At 43.2% G+C, this 17057-nt stretch overlaps 1 protein-coding gene across 6 annotated transcripts in view; it reads right to left on the bottom strand.

Annotated features, from left to right (window-relative positions):
• Window positions 1-12871: 12871 nt before the first annotated feature.
• Window positions 12872-17057, bottom strand: part of LOC139277274 (hyaluronidase-like) — a 62465-nt gene continuing 58279 nt past the window's right edge. For all 6 annotated transcript variants that reach the window (XM_070895520.1, XM_070895517.1, XM_070895522.1 and 3 more), the window contains one exon: window positions 12872-16952. In XM_070895520.1, coding sequence (XP_070751621.1) covers window positions 16629-16952 — 324 coding nt within the window. In that variant the 3' untranslated portion in view covers window positions 12872-16628. The remainder of the gene's footprint in view (window positions 16953-17057) is intronic.

Genomic DNA, 17057 nt, shown 5'->3' with positions numbered 1-17057 from the left:
ACCAATGCAACCTTACCCCACCCCAGCCCCCCGCCCCCTCCCATATACCCTTCCATAGATGGGGCATTGTGTGCAGATTGTTATCAGGTTTATTAGATATGAAGTGAATAGTGACAGTGTCGAGACATATGGAACCGGTTCTGGGGCAGGTGGGACCAGTACAAACCGGGTGGTCTGCAGGACCAATGTCCTAGGAGGAGTGTTTGCTAGTGCCGTTGGGGAGGGGTTCAACTAATATGGCAGGGGGATGGGAACCTATGCAGGAAGACAGAGGAAATAAAATGGGGACAGAAGCAAAAGATACAAAGAGGAAAAGTAAAAGTGGAGGGCAGAGAAACCCAAAGCAAAAATCAAAAAGAGCCACATTACAGCAAAATTCGAAAGGGACAAAGTGTGTTAAAAAGTCAAGCCTGAATGCTCTGTGCCTCAATGCAAGGAGCAATCGTAATAAGATGGACAAATTAACTGCGCAGGCAGCTATTAACGAATATGATATAATTGGGATTACGGAGACATGGCACCAGGGTGACCAAGGCTGGGAACTCAACATCCAAGGGTATTCAACATTCAGGAAGGATAGACAGAAAGGAAAAGGAGGTGTGGTAGCGATGCTGGTTAAAAAGGAAATTAACACAATAGTAAGGAAGGACATTAGCTTGGATGATATGGAATCGGTATGGGTAGAGCTGTGGAATACCAAAGGGCAGAAAACGCTAGTGGGAGTTGTGTACAGACCACCAAACAGTAGTAGTGAGGTTGGGGACAGCGTCAAACAAGAAATTAGGGATGCATTCAATAAAGGTATAGCAGTTATCATGGGCGACTTTAATCGACATATACATTGGGCTAATCAATCTAGTAGCAATATGGTGGAGGAGTATTTCCTGGAGTGTATTAGGGATGGTTTTCTTGACCAATATGTCGAGGAACCAACTAAAGGGCTGGCCATCCTAGACTGGGTGATGTGTAATGAGAAAGGACTAATTAGCAATCTTGTTCTGTGAGGCCCCTTGGGGAAGAGTAACCATAATATGGTAGAATTCTTTATTAAGATGGAGAGTGACACAGCTAATTCAGAGACTAGGATCCTGAACTTAAGGAAAGATAACTTCGATGGTATGAGACATGAATTGGCTAGAATAGACTGGCGAGTGATACTTAAAAGGTTGACGGTGGTGGGCAATGGCAAACATTTAAAGATCACATGGATGAACTTCAACAATTGTTCATCCCTGATTGGAGTAAAAATAAAACGAGGAAGGTGGCTCAACCGTGACTAACAAGGGAAATTAGGGATAGTGTTAAATCCAAGGAAGCGGCATATAAATTGTCCAGAAAAAGCAGCAAACCTGAGGACTGTGAGAAATTTAGAATTCAGCAGAGGAGCACAAAGGGTTTAATTAGGAGGGGGAAAATAGAGTATGAGAGGAAGCATGCAGGGAACATAAAAACTGACTGCAAAAGCTTCTATAGATATGTGAAGAGAAAAAGATTAGTGAAGACAAATGTAGGTCCCTTGCAGTCAGAATCAGGTGAATTTATAATGGGGAACAAAGAAATGGCAGACTAATTGAACAAATATTTGGTTGTCTTCATGTAGGAAGACACAAATAACCTTCCGAAAATACTAGGGGACCGAGGGTCTAGCAAGAAGGAGGAACTGAAGGAAATCCTTATTAGTCAGGAAATTGTGTTATGGAAATTGATGGGATTGAAGGCCGATAAATCCCCAGGGAATGATAGTCTGCATCCAGAGTACTTAAGGAAGTGGCCCCAGAAATAGTGGATGCATTGGTGATCATTTTCCAACAGTCTATCGATTCTGAATTAGTTCCTATGAACTGGAGGGTAGCTAATGTAACACCACTTTTTAAAAAAGGAGAGAGAAAACGGGGAATTATAGACCGGTTAGCCTGACATCAGTAGTGGGGAAAATGTTGGAATCAATTATTAAAGATGAAATAGCAGCGCATTTGGAAAGCAGTGACAGGATCGGTCCAAGTCAGCATGGATTTATGAAGGGGAAATCATGCTTGCCAAATCTTCTAGAATTTTTTGAGGATGTAACTAGTAGAGTGGACAAGGGAGAGCCAGTGGATGTGGTGTATTTGGACTTTTAAAAGGCTTTTGACAAGGTCCCACACAGGAGATCATGGTATTGGGGGTAATGTATTGACATGGATAGAGAACTGGTTGGCAGACAGGAAGCACTGAGTCGGGATAAACGGGTCCTTTTCAGAATATCAGGCAGTGACTAGTTTGGTGCCACAGGGTTCAGTGCTGGGACCCCAGCTATTTATAATATACATCAATAATTAGATGAAGGAATTGAGTGTAATATCGCCAAGTTTGCAGATGGCACTAAGCTGGGTGGCAGTGTGAGCTGTGAGGAGGATGCAAAGAGGCTGCAGGGTGACTTGGACAGGTTAGGTGAGTAGGCAAATTCATGGCAGATGCAGTATAATGTGGATAAATGTGAGGTTATCCACTTTGGGGGCAAAAACACAAAGGCAGAATATTATCTGAATGGCGTCAGATTAGGAAAAGGGGAGGTGCAACGAGACCTGGGTGTCATGGTGAGAATGTGTAAAGAAGGGTTGCGAATGTGGTAGATGGATAGAGAAGGTGGCAAAAGGATGGAGATAGAGAATCATGGGAAAATAGCTAAAGAAATGTCAAGATGCAGACAACTGCAGAATCAACAGAAAAAAAGGGGTTACCAAGAGTTGAAGTTGAGGTTAGACACGGGTCATGAGAAAGCCGCAAGGCAGCACAAAGAAAGAAAGCAATCCTAGATAGGAAGGGAAAAGTAATAGCTTCTACTGATAAGGAGGAAGGGAAACTAATTGGGTTCTTTACTGATAAGGGAAGACAGTGTAGCAAAGCTATAACTAACCTGACCTGACACCAGCCCTAATTGGGAGACTTTCTTGCCTACCAATGGATGTACTCGGGGGGAGGGGGGGGGGAGGCAGAAAGGGATTGGATAGCCCAAGTGCTAATCAAATGTGTTCTGTTTTAAAAATGTATATCTACTGTGCTTTTTGCACTGAAAAGGGCTTGTCCAGGGGAAGGTAAACAGGCTCTGATTGGGAGTGTCCCTTTGTCTTGACAAGTCCCGGCCGGAGAATCTTCAATAAAGGTCTTTTACAGAAAAGGCAAAGAGGTGTTCGCGTGTCAGTGTATTCGCTGAAACAGATTGAGAAAAAAATAATCCGTATTAACATTTGGTGTCAGAAGTGGGATCTCAATGGACGGCTGCCGAAAGCTTGCGAATTAAGAGCCGAACTAGCCTTGGGCGAGACGGGAGGAAAGTGGCCACTGGAGTGAGTACCCTTTAAAATACCACTTCAGTTTCCTTCAGTTCCAAAAGTCTGAGGAAAGTTTGGTCACTCGCTGGTTCTCAGGTAGCGTCTGAACGAGATCCAGGTCAATCTGGCGAATACCTTTTAACATAGGGAAATAAGTGTCCAAGTCAGGTACGACGTCGACTTTGTATATCACTTAGTCCGTCTAGGCGCTGATTGGACTTAAATCGTGCGGCGACGCAAACCGCGCAGCGATGCGGAGGGATAGGGAAATAGACAATCGCGTGGCGACGCAAATAGAAAAACTGCGGGGCGACGCGGAAGAAAAGGGAAACTGTGTAAAACTAAATCGCGGGGCAACGCGAGGAATTGTGTAGAACTAAATCATGGGGCGACGCGAGGAATTGTGTAAGGATAAAAGGAATTGTGTAAGGATAAAATATTTCTTTACTGCGGGGCGACGCGGGAATGGGCAATCATGGATCCAAAAATAGAGCCAGCCAAAGAAAAAAATTAATTAATAAGCTTTGTTGAATGAAGAGAGACTTTGTGAATGTCTGTTTTTGAATGAGAGTACTTGTGTGATTTTTTGTTTTCATGTTTTTTTTAAAAAGCCTGTTTGGAGGAGTGGAGCAGCTGTTTGTTTATTTTAACTCCACCCACTTCCCCAAACAGAGTGAAAGTTTTTTTAACCCTTTGTAGTGTTGTCCTGTATGTGGGAAGTTTTAAGACATTTTAAGTTAGAAAAGCAGGTGTGGATTTATTCGGATGATAAGTTACGGAGCTAGGAAATGCACAAAGGATAGGTTTGTTGAGTAAAAGATAAAAAATACATGGTCCCGGTGGTTGAAAAAAAAGAATTTATTTGACACGCTCACTTACTTGTCGAAAGAAAACAAGCAATGATTGATTACATTGGGTTGAAAGACATAACTTTAGTCTCGGAATGAGATAAAGAATGCCTTTTAAAAAAAGCTTCTAGCTCAAAAAAAAAGTTTTAAATAAAGATTGAAATTACAAAGTTTGAATTGGGATTTTGAGATATTCAGAGAAGGCACAGCAAAATACTGAGGTGGATTCAAAAAAAAAATTATTAAATTAAATCTGATCTCTTAAAGAAAAAAGGAGATATAAAACTAAAAGGTTTGGAAACAATCTGGAAATACCTTCAGGGATCAGGTCAAACTCCTGGGCGAGTGGCGAGCTATCTGCGAAGGTGTAAAAGGGACTTTTGAAAAATGTTAAAAACAGCAAGCGTTAGCAGTTTAGAAGAGACATTTTAACGACTTTGAAACTGGAGCATTTTGAGATAACGAAAAGCAGCCCTCAAAGCCTAATTGCTGGACTCCATTCTAGTTATGGAGAAAAGAAAAAAAATAAAGATGCCACTTTGAAAGTAAACAAATGATTTTAAATTAACAAATTTATGGAGTCACGAGTCCTCCGTGTAAAATACAAAACCTAATTTGAAGAAAGAAGATCTGAAAAAAAAGATGTAACGTACTAAATAAGTGCTGAAAAAATTTGTTTGTGATGGAAAAAGACATAACTTACTAAATACTAGTTGATGTTTGCTGTGAAAAAGATATTGGTTTAATTAGGAAAAGGGAAAAAAAATTGGAAGAGGTAAAAGACACTCTACAGTGATAATGATTTTAAATTACGAGAAAATTTCACTACAGTTTGAAAAGATTTCCAAAATGGACGTTGTTTATCAAGAAAAGTCCCGAACAGTCTAAACAAGCAGGAGGGTTTTGAAGATAACGAAAAGAAAAGATCTAAGCTATGCGAACTCAGCACAGAAAAAAAACTGTGAATTAGAGAATCTTACTGAATTTTAAAATTCTTATAGAAAATGGAACTGGCATGGATGTTTAGATTTTGTGCCGAGAGAGAAATAAAACACAGATTTGTCCAGTGAACGGGACTGTAAAATAAAACGAAATGTTAGAATATACACAGCGTGTGTGAAAATTGGATTTCAGTAAACAAAATAGCTATTAAAAATGTGTGGTCTCGTTTTAAATCAATCAAAAAAAAAAATCTTTGGCAATTAGAAGTTAAGAAAACATTGGAGTTTACTCTAAAATGCCGTCTTCCCTGATGAGGAGACTTTTATTATGACGGCTTTACTAATGATTTCTGCTGTTTTAACAGATTCCTAATTTCTCAGCAAGTTTTGAAGGCACAAAGATTTTTTTTTAAAGAATTTTTCGGATGATTACGTGAAATCACGTAATGACATCAGGTTTTCTTACAAACCTGTAAAGGAGTTAACCCTTTCCATTGACAGCTGTTTTATACTGGACATTATTAATTTGGATTTCTTAATAGAATAAAAAAGACTCACCTAACAGAGGAAATGGTGCGATCGTCAGAATAAAAATAAAAACAGAACTAGCCTATGTAATAATACTCGCCTGATACAAATAAAAGAAAGATACTCAAACAAAACAAATTCAAGAGTTAAAAGCTAAGATAAATAAGCTGGAAGAGATTTTTTTTTTAAACGGGGCCAGACAGATAGTGCAGTGCGCAGCCATAGCACCATCACCTATGGCAATAGAGCGAATGTACCCCACGGTGGGTAAGTGTAGTCTACAAACCCAACCTAACTTTATCTCCGATTTCACAGAGTGACCGCAACATGCATGGATAAAAGATGAGTAGACCAGAACCTAACACCTGGTGACGACCAGGCGATCTGTTTAAAATTTGCAGATAAAACACTCACCGAGATGGGACCGCAGCGGCTACTTCGACTCTGGAGACTCAGGATACTGGGGACCTTGAGGCCCACGCAGGCACTGGATAATACATGGACTACGAGAGATATAGCACACGTAGGAAAGACACAACTACATGAACTAGCTTTGTTTAATTTGACTGCCGAAATATGCAACCCAGCAGCCAAGGACTGGAGCAAGGACAGAACTTATTTTAACGCATGGCTATGTATAGTGTATTAAGTAAGGTTGTAATGCAGCAGGCTGCCGATGCCGTGGGCACCAGTAGATTCCGAGGACAGGAGCAAGTTCATAGGACCAAAAGGGGAAGGGCGCAGAAATCCAAGTGGATGGAATTTCAGTTCTAGAAGCTCATGCCTGGGCGGACGAAGCTGCAAACAAGCAGCCAAATCCACCCCGCAAGAAACAGAAGGGTGGGAAGAGAACGGAGCAAAGGGGGGGGCTAGTAATAAAATAATCTAAAGAAAGGATATAATTTGGGGTGCGTCAGCGACTACTTATCCTAAACCTAATGGATATCATTTTTCCTAGCTTCTGTAGGAATGAAACTATAAGTCTATACCAGAACCTGGCACAACGGATCCTCGAAGGCCTGGAACGCACTACCCTGAGGTTTAATGTCAGAAATGGAACAGGGCAAGGTTAAAAAAAAAAGGGGAATACTGGAAATACTAGGCACGGGTTATGCGGCAGGGGTTATGACGATGAATTCCATAGGCCTGTAGGCAATATACGACCGGGTTAACAACTTAATGGCGTAGTCTTGAGTGGTTTAGTGGGGAGGGACTTGGATAACCAAGCCCTACATGCGCGGTGGGGAGATGGCGCGGAAGGGGAACTGTTACAAGTGGCCCATACATTGCCGAAATGCCAAGACAATAAAATTGATCCACGCAATGGGGAAAGATATAAGTAAACGATTACAGGCTGAGATAGTTTGCTCCGGGTATGGGGCCTGGATATTAAGTGAGGTACAACATAATTTGGAGCAACTCCAGAATGGAGACATACCAGATTGGATTCCGAACAGCATACTTAACAATTGGACTCTAGATAAAAAAAATGAATAACACATGCGAGGTACGAAGGAATAGTCACGCATGGGTGCCGAAATTCAGATGTATTACTGGGCGGCTGAATATGATCGGATTTGTGTTGTCCATACCACAGTATGATGTAACAAAGGGAGACCCCTTATATCAGATCGCTAATATTGGTGAAGTGAGAAACCAAACTCGGTTACGTTACCATCAGCCTGCCAGACGGGTGATTAAAATTAACAATAGTACCAAAGGCATTGATATAACTGACTGCTATAAAATTAACCAAGTGGTTTTATGTCGAGGTACGCCATGATTGACGAATGATGATTGCAGATTTCACCAAACAAACGGATGCATGCTGAGTATCACTCCTCTCGAACACGATCTTGAGACCATCGCTGCCCCGCAAGGGAACGGAGAGTGATGCGTGAGCACGGGGGCAGCCAACTTAACCATTAAGACCAGGGGAGGAGTCACCCCCTGTGTTCTCATTACTCCTAGCTTTTGCTTCAGACCCAAGGGAGAAATAGACATAGACGGATATCATATACATCCCGAGACAACGGAAATCATTGACGGAACAATCACGGATACCCTCCGAGAGGGGTACGAAGAGGCGGTATGGGAACCGCAAGGCAAACAGATACTGGAACTAAATGAGGAACAATTACGTTTGGTGCAAGGAATCCAGAATCAAAGACGACAGTATGTCTGGCTGATGGAAGAAATAGACAACTTACAGAGAGACACTAACGCAATGCTGGTTGATCAGCCCTGGTACTCAAAGCTGTGGGACATTGGACTTAATATTCAAATTCTCCCATGGATAAGAATAATATCACATGTACTTGTAGTAATACAGGGTCTGGTTCTGATGGTCATGATGGGATTAACATGTACACGAATTAAACAGGCCCAACGATAAGTCAGGGCATGCACTATGATTAAGGCCATAAGGGATGAAAATTTAAGCGGTCCTACAGGAAGGACTTACCTTATATAACTCTGTGGGAAAGTTTCAGGAGGTCCCGAAGCTTGGGAGATGGCCACCCAGGTGAACGAACCTATCTGGAACTTGCCTACAGGGAGATAGTTATTGGGAAATATGGCCAGCTTGGCATATAGCCAAGGGCCAAAAGGGGGGAAATGTATGAGAAAAATTTGTCATTAGGGGTACCAGTGGGACAAGGGTTAAAGTGCTGGTTCCTGCACTGGCCCATAAGGAGGTAAAAGGCCTCTCTTCGGCCTTGTACCAAGGCTCCAGAAGTTATCAATTTAATAATATTCTGACAGGATACGATGTGAGAACCTAAACAGACATTGATAAGACCTTGCGAAGAGGCTCGTGGCGGACTCACAGACAACAAGGAGGATCAGGAAAGAGAATGCGCACGGCTAAACGCGATACTCCTAGAATAAGCACCAGGGTTATCATGGAATGATAAAAGGGGGGAATGAGAATGTGTAAAGAAGGGTTGCGAATCTGGTAGATGGATAGAGAAGGTGGCAAAAGGATGGAGCTAGGGAATCATGGGAAAATAGCTAAAGAAATGTTAAGATGCAGACAACTGCAGAATCAACAGAAAAAAAGGGGTTACCAAGAGTTGAAGTTGAGGTTAGACACGGGTCATGAGAAAGCCGCAAGGCAGCACAAAGAAAGAAAGCAATCCTAGATAGGAAGGGAAAAGTAATAGCTTCTACTGATAAGGAGGAAGGGAAACTAATTGGGTTCTTTACTGATAAGGGAAGACAGTGTAGCAAAGCTATAACTAACCTGACCTGACACCAGCCCTAATTGGGAGACTTTCTTGCCTACCATTGGATGTACTCGGGGGGAGGGGGGGGGAGGCAGAAAGGGATTGGATAGACCAAGTGCTAATCAAATGTGTTCTGTTTTGAAAATGTATATCGACTGTGTTTTTCACGCTGAAAAGGGCTTGTCCATGGGAAGGTAAACAGGCTCTGATTGAGAATGTCCCTTTGTCTTGACAAGTCCCGGCCGGAGAATCTTCAATAAAGGTCTTTTACAGAAAAGGCAAAGAGGTGTTCGCGTGTCAGTGTATTCGCTGAAACAGATTGATGGAAAAAGAATCCGTATTAACAATGGTACATCAGTCATTGAAAGTTGGCATGCAGGTACAGCAGCCGGTGAAGAAGGCAAATGGCATGTTGGCCTTCATAGCTAGGGGATTTGAGTATAGGAGCAGGGAGGTCTTATTGCAGTTGTACAGGGCCTTGGTGAGGCCTCACCTGGAATATTGTGTTCAGTTTTGGTCTCCTAATCTGAGGAAGGACGTTCTTGCTATTGAGGGATGCAGCGATAATTCACCAGACTGATTCCTGGGATGGCAGGACTGACATATGAGGAGAGACTGGATCAACTGGGCCTGTATTCACTGGAGTTTAGACGAATGAGAGGGGATCTCATAGAAACATATAAAATTCTGACGGGATTGTACAGGTTAGAGGCAGGAAGAATGTTCCCGATACTGGGGAAGTCCAGAACCAGGGATCACAGTCTAAGGATAAGGGGTAAGCCATTTAGGACCGAGATGAGGAGAAACTCCTTCACTCAGAGAGTTGTTAACCTGTGGAATTCTCTACTGCAGAAAGTTGTTGAGGCCAGTTCGTTAGATATATTCAAGAGGGAGTTAGATATGGCCCTTACAGTTAAAGGGATCAAGGGGTATAGAGAGAAAGCAGGAAAGGGGCACTGAGGTGAATGATCAGCCATGATCTTATTGAATGGTGGTGCAGGCTCGAAGGGTCAAATGGCTTACTCCTGCACCTATTTTCTATGTTTCTATGCACTCCAACGATGTCACTTCTAACACACGCACCAAACTTTCTGAGAAATTGGCTCTGGGTGTTAAGGGGGTTGGAAGAACATGATCCGCCTTCCCTGAGTTCCCATTCTCCCCTCCGATCTCCCCCACCCATGACTCTCTCCCCCTCCACCGTGTCTCTCTCTTCCCCCTCCACTGTCGCTCTCTTCCCCCCCCCCCCAACCGTCTCTCTCATCCCCTTCCCCCACCGTCTCTCTCTTCCCCCTCCCCACCATCTCTCTCTTCTCCCCCATCTCTCTCCACCCCGTCTCTCTTCCCCCACTCAATGTCGCGCCCCCCCTTCCCGTGCCTTTCTCTTCCCCCCGTCTCTCTTCCCCCCCATCTCTCTTCCCCCTCCCATGTCACGCTCCCCCTTCCCGTGTCGTTCTCCCCCCTCCCCGTGCCTCTCCCCCAACCGTGCCTCTCTCTCTCTCCCCCCATGGCTCTCTCTCTCCCCCACACCCATGTGTCTGTGTCTCTCTCTCACTGTGTCTTTTCCCATCACCCCGTGTCTCTCTTTCTCTCCCAGTCTCTCTGTTCCCCCCCCCCCAAAGCTCTCTCGCCCCACCCCAGGCTCTCTCTCTCTCTCCCCCTCTCTTGCCCTCCAGACTTTCTCTCTCCCTCTTGCCTCCCAGATTTTCTCTCTCCCACCCACCAGGCCCTTTCTCTCCCCCAACCCCACCCCCTCTCTTCCCCCCCCCCCCGCAGGCTCTCTCTCTTCCTCCCCCCCCCTTCCCCCCCAGGTTCTCTCTCTCCCCCCGCCGCTGCCACCCACAGGCTCGGAGAAACAACGTGGCCGGATAATTGCGTTGCCCCATTTCCGGTTTTAGGTGGGGGAGTGGAGTCCAGAGGTCGCAGGCGCAGAAGGAGCAGGAAAGCGTTAGTACAAATACTCACTTCGATTAAAATACTAAATAGATTAAGCATGTGCCTGCTAATACATTAAGTCATTTCCAGGCTTAAATGTCTTATTTTCAGCAATGTTTAAATTAAACTGTAATGATTTCCATTCGTCCACAGGATTTTTTTGAACCCTAAAATATTTCTTTACATTTTTTTTTAAGTAGTTACTTTATTGAACCCCAATTTCAGCCGGTCCTAACTCACTGCCATGCTTGACAGTGTCCCATATGCAGTGATGCCAACATTGAGTAAGATTTAGGATGACAAAGTTAGACAGATTGCGAACCCACTAAAGCAAAGGGAGTTGAGCTCTCCTGATGGCCAAGTCTTGAAATGCACCACTTTGTGTCAGCCACGGCTCTGGGTCAGAAGGTTGTGGGTTCAAGTCCCACTCCAGAGATTGAGCACAAATACCTAGGCTGACACTCCCCAGTGCAGTACCGAGGGAAAGTTGCACTGTCGGAGGTGCCGTCTTTCGGATGAGACATTAAACTGAGGTCCCGTCTGCCCTCTTAGGTGGATATAAAAAATCCCCATATCCCTGCAATTGTATCTCCTTCAAGTATTTATCCAATTCCCATTTGAAAAAAGGGAGACTTGCATTTATATAGTGCCTTTCATGACCTGAGTACATCCCAAAGCACTTTGCGACCAATGAAGTACTTTTTGAAGTATAATCACTGTTGTAATGTGGGAAACGCGGCAGCCAATTTGCGCACAGCAAGCTCCCATAAACAGCAAAGTGATAATGACCAGATAATCTGTTTTTGTTATGTTGATTGACAGATAAATATTGGCCAGGTCAAAGGGGATAACTCCCCTGTTCTTCTTTGAAATAGTGATATGAGATCTTTGACATCCACCTGAGAGCTCAGACGGGGCTTCGGTTTAAGGTCTTATCCAAAAGATGGCACCTCTGACAGTGCAGCACTCCCTCAGCACTGCATTGGAACATCAGCTGAGATTTTGTGCTTAAGTCTCAAGTGGGACTTGAATCCCAACCTTTTAGCGAGAGATACAAGATTTAAAGTATAATAAAAAAAATTAGATCAACAAGTACCTTATTGAAATAAATTACATGCAGATGATATTGATGCTTCTCTTGTCAACCCTTTGTCTGAATTTGATATACTGTAAATGAACAACATTTTAAAAAGAGACAACACAAAAGGAAAGTGTGGAAGAAAAAAAATATGCCCTGGAAGAAATAGAATGGCCTTGAAAGTACTTAATTGGAAACTGGCAATGGTAAAGTAGCTGATGTGTTATTAACATGAAATAATAGGAGAGAACTCAAAGAAATAAAATACATTTGCAAGACAAAGAAATGTCCGAATTGCTGCGAGGGTAAGCCGAGTGGAAATAGAAGCACGAAAAACTGGAGCAGGTTCCAACAGTACAGGAGCCTACGAGAAGAAAAAAGCAGGTTGAAACCAAGAAAGCAGCTTGATCTGTCAGCATTGACTGTTCTGATGGAGACCCACCCCAAGCATAAGCCCGTCCCTCCCAAAACACCCACCCCACAATAATGTAGAATATATCACTATTGATGTCAAATATTTTACTGCTGGTGCTTGAAAAAGTATCTCCTTGACAGCTCCCAGACACTTATGGTGATAGTTACATATAAAATCGCTTTTCTCTTCAGGCTCAGAGGAGGAGTGGTTGCCACTAATAATTTTACAGAAAATAAATAATTCGAATCATTCCAGGAATTCTCTGGATAGCTTGTTTGCAGGTTGGAGAAGGCATTTTAAACTCTCTCAAGAGAACTGCAAAATCTTGAAGATAAACTGAGCAATGATCTTATCACAGTATGGCTTACATTTGGTGGACACCACATTTCACACCTCAAAAACCCACAAACACCATTATAGGAAGTTTAAAAAGTACTCTCTTTGCAGTTATGTTCTTTGCAATAAATATATTAACCCCATAGCCACGCCTATATTTCTGAAACCTTACAAGGCTCTGCCTATCAAGCCTGGCTTTATACACATCACCTTTCCCAACATGAAGTACATACCATACATCCACCATTTCACTTCTCCATTTAGAACGTTTATTGGCAAGTACTCAAACACCATACATTACAAATTCAAAAGTCACAGGAAGGCACGGTTACTGGCTTCAAATTACATTATAAACAGTGCCATCCACCATGTTTCCTTTTATTTGCTGCTGATCATAAACATTCTCTGTATGCTGGAATGTATAAACAGCACAATCATTAAAGCTTTTTGGAGTTTAATAAAGTATTTTTTGCCCCTTTCCCTTTCCTGCTGTGCACCTTGTCCGGCTACGAGACAAATTGGACAAGTTACTCTCAGATAACTTTCCCTCCATGCAGAGAATAATCTGGACTCCTCTGCGTGCCAAGCGATAATAGCACTGGTGAGACCAGTAGCTCAGTGTGTGGAGGAATCACAGGCACGCAATTTTATTCTGTCACTCCAGGCTGCACTGCATTAGTGCATCAAACACACTGGCCTTTACACAAGTACAATTGCAGTATAGTGCAAGCATCTGAACAACAGAATATTGAAGCATAATGCTATAAAGTATCAAAGTTTGAGCAAAAAAAAGAGCTTACCCTGTAAAACCAAATGTACCCTGGATAAATAGTTAATAGGCTTTAAAAAACTCCCTTGACCTCAAGCAAGAGAATGAGCTGCACTATCATTTATATTATGTGTTTCCACTTGGCATCTTTGAGAACTAGTTAATGTTGCCTCACGGGAATGTATGAGGCTTTGTGCAATACCCATCTGCAATGGTTTGGAAGATGAGTTGATTATCCCACAGGCTTCCTCTGTACTGTTACCAGAGTGTGGTTTATGTCTAATCTTGCAAGATCACACACTATTGCACCAATCCTTTTGTCTGTCAATTAATACTGAATTATGCGTAATTTTGGGCTACAACCAATTTATTGGCTTAGAATCCTTTCCAAGAAAGAAGTGGCTTTCATCTTATCTATTTAAGGCGAGACTAGAAACCAGCTCTTAAAAGTGAAAAGCCACGGACACAAGTTCTGACTCTTCTTGTTACAAGATATGTTAACAGTGCTGCTTGCAGAGGACTGTACTAAACCCTAAAATAATGTCTCGTTAATTTTGATCACTTATATTATCTCATGATGACCAAAGACCTCCTTCCCCAACCCCTCTGTGTCCTGGCAAGTGAGGATAATAAGAGGATTATAGAAAAGAAAAAACTCTTATGTAACATTGTTATATGATAAAGGTGATGCAGTAGCTAGGGAAAGAAATTAGGTCACAATATATTACTTTTTTTGGCATATTATGGAACTTATTACCAACTTCAGAATGTATATATAGTGTATATGTACACACACATACATATATATAATAGATATATTTTATTATCTTTTGATCTTTGCTCTCCATGTTCCGTATGCCACTATTGGCTGAGAGGGTGGGAGGATGCAGGAAAGTATTGGAGGGCCAGTCTCTTCTTGTGCAGCTCGGAGTTGCCGGCTATACAATGGCAGAGGTGGAGGCTTTGGAGCAGATATCCAGCCCATTCTAATGGCTGGAGGAGACACAATGTGGCAGGTGAGGCGAGCCAAGGGGAAAGTAGAAGAATAGCCCCCCCAAAACGTTAGATTTGATCTCAATAGCCTACAGCCATCTTAGCAACAGCTGAGTCTGAGACGTTGACAAAACACTCAACTCTCGTCATAACTGTGTTACCTGCAATAACAAAACAAAATCAGCCATGCTGATCTTCTGGCGACAACAGATAAGCCCCCAAATTGTGAGGCTCTTCCGGCAGCATGGGACCTTGTCACTGGTGAGCGCAGGTCTGGATTTCAGGTGCAAATTGGGTGCGCGCCTGAGTGGCTGTGCATGGCAACTCACAGCAGGAAAACAGCAGGGTAACGGGTGGCTGTGCCTGCCTGCAGCACCAGCCGCTTGCAAGAGAGCAGTTACGTTAATGAGGTCTCATGCAGAAATTCACATTGTTTGAGTGAGCTCTGCTCCCCCATGCTCATTTAAAATGTACAAATTAGTAAGCCAGGAGTTTGACTTGTTGTAGTCGGATCCTAAATCCAACTTTCCATTCTGAAGGCGCTCTGTAAAGTTGTGTTTGTTTTGATGGAAGCAGAGATATTTAGTTGCGTTTTGCTCCCTAGGTTTGGTTATTATAATGTGGGGACTGCCATTTATTGAATATTTCCTTGGTTTCTTCACAAACCATTTCTATATTTTTACTAGGCTTAAGTCTCAGTGCCTGTTTTCCAGGCACTGGGAGCCTATTGCAATTAGTTTAGCCTCTCAATTATTGGCAAGACCTGTGTCCCTGTGCCAAATTTCAGGACTATATAGTGTGTGCAGCAGCACAAATGTTCCTGCGGCAGGCACGACGGCAGGTTTTTTCCAGGTACAATTTTGAAGAAGATTGCTGTTGAGACTGAGGCTGTCTGAAAACTCAGCAACAAACCCCTTAATTAGTGAATTTTAATGTAAATACCATCATGGAGACCAAAATGTACACATTAGATGGTTGTGCTAATATGGATACTTTCTATCAGGCTAACCTAGATAATCTTTACATTTTCCTGCCAAATTCTCACCCCCCACCCCCCCCCACCTTTCCTGAAGATGCTGACTCCTTGCTGAGGTACAGTTCCACAGTTGCTGGGTGCCACCTTGCCCCAGAGGACATTGTTCGTGCGTAGGCGCCCACAGTCTGAATAGCCTGGAGAGGCTATTCAACCACAGGAAGGGACACAGACAATCCCGATCTTCATGTTCAACTCCCTAAAAATGAGCAAAGCCTGGACCTGCAGTAGTGAGGTCATTCTTGGGATCAGAGACAGTAAAGAAGACGACAAGAAATTAAGTATTTATTAGTGATCCAAATAAAATAGAGATCCGTTATAAATAATATGCACTCTAACACCTTTGGGGGTATACTGTAAATATCTGGCTGAGGCATGGCAGTATTGCCACAATAGGGTTTCAATTCCCAAAGCTGTGTTAGTTGATTTGCACAGGGTGGTGGTAATTGGGTTGCAACTGGAGATGGGGGGGGGGAGAAAAATAATCTAAGAGGGCCGATTTTTACTTGGGGAAAATCGGCATTAACGGGGTGGCAAGGGCTTAAAAAGGGGGTTGGCAGTGTACCCATACTGCTCCGTTAACCCCAACGATCGACCCGTTGTCATTTTTGGGGGCCTAATGTTGGGCGGCTGAAGCACCCGGCTTAAACCTCTTTACCTTGCGAATTGGGATCTGAATGGCATTCCCGCTAAGCTGTGTGGCCGCGCAGTGGTCTGGAGGCCCCACACAGGCCGCTCACCGGTTTTTAAATGGAAAAAAAAACACGCATGCGCGAAAATTTGAATGGTCTGCGCAGACAGTTGAAGGGGGAAAAAAAAATTAGAAGGAACATTGGTTGGGACCCCGATTGCTATCTTAAGAGAATCACGGGCGTTTCATGGCTAGAAAACTTAAAAGTTAGATTTTTTTTCCCATGGAGCCGGAAGGAGCAGATGTGTTCTCTCCTGGCTCCACAGAACTACCGCATGCCTCTGCCGGCCCAGCCTTACCCCGCCCCAGCTTCAAGGCCTCCTCCCCTCCAAGCACCTGTTAAAAAGTGCACAGGTCTGGACATTTAATGGGCTTTGCAACAATTGAATAGCCTACTGACACTCTCAGTCTAGGCTCACTTAAGAAGTATGTCTATTTAGATAAGGTACCTGAGGGTTTCAAGTGTGAATCATCATCTTCAGGAGAAACATAAAGGAAAAAATGAGAAGGAAGAATTCCCACTCTAACCGATTGATGTATCCTGACAATGGGACCCTGTCCATCCCTTGTAGCACTGGCATGTGAACTGCTCTTTCATGCTTTGAACATCTTCAGAATGCAATTCTCCACGGGCCGTTAATGTAGAACCAGCAGAAGTAAGAACAGAGAGAACTTCAAAGTTTCTGGGATCAAGATGTAGATAAGTTCTGGATTCAGGGTCTTGCCGCACACATCGTCCATGTCCACTGCATGTAACCTTGCTGCACAACATGGCAGCTGTAGTAGTGTTTAGAACGTATCTTCCGAGCTCCTGGTCAATGTAATCCTTCAGCACTTCACAGCGCTCCTAATAGAAAAATGTAAAACACAAGTACAACATACACGTTAGAAAGTTTAAGCAGTGTTTTAACATTTTCAATATTCTGAAAAATGCAGTGAAGTTAACAAGGGA

Source organism: Pristiophorus japonicus, chromosome 12, assembly GCF_044704955.1.
Source record: "Pristiophorus japonicus isolate sPriJap1 chromosome 12, sPriJap1.hap1, whole genome shotgun sequence".
NCBI classification, from domain to species: Eukaryota; Metazoa; Chordata; class Chondrichthyes; family Pristiophoridae; genus Pristiophorus; species Pristiophorus japonicus.
The sequence above is the reverse complement of the archived record's forward strand: the minus strand, read 5'-3'. Positions and strand labels throughout refer to the sequence as shown.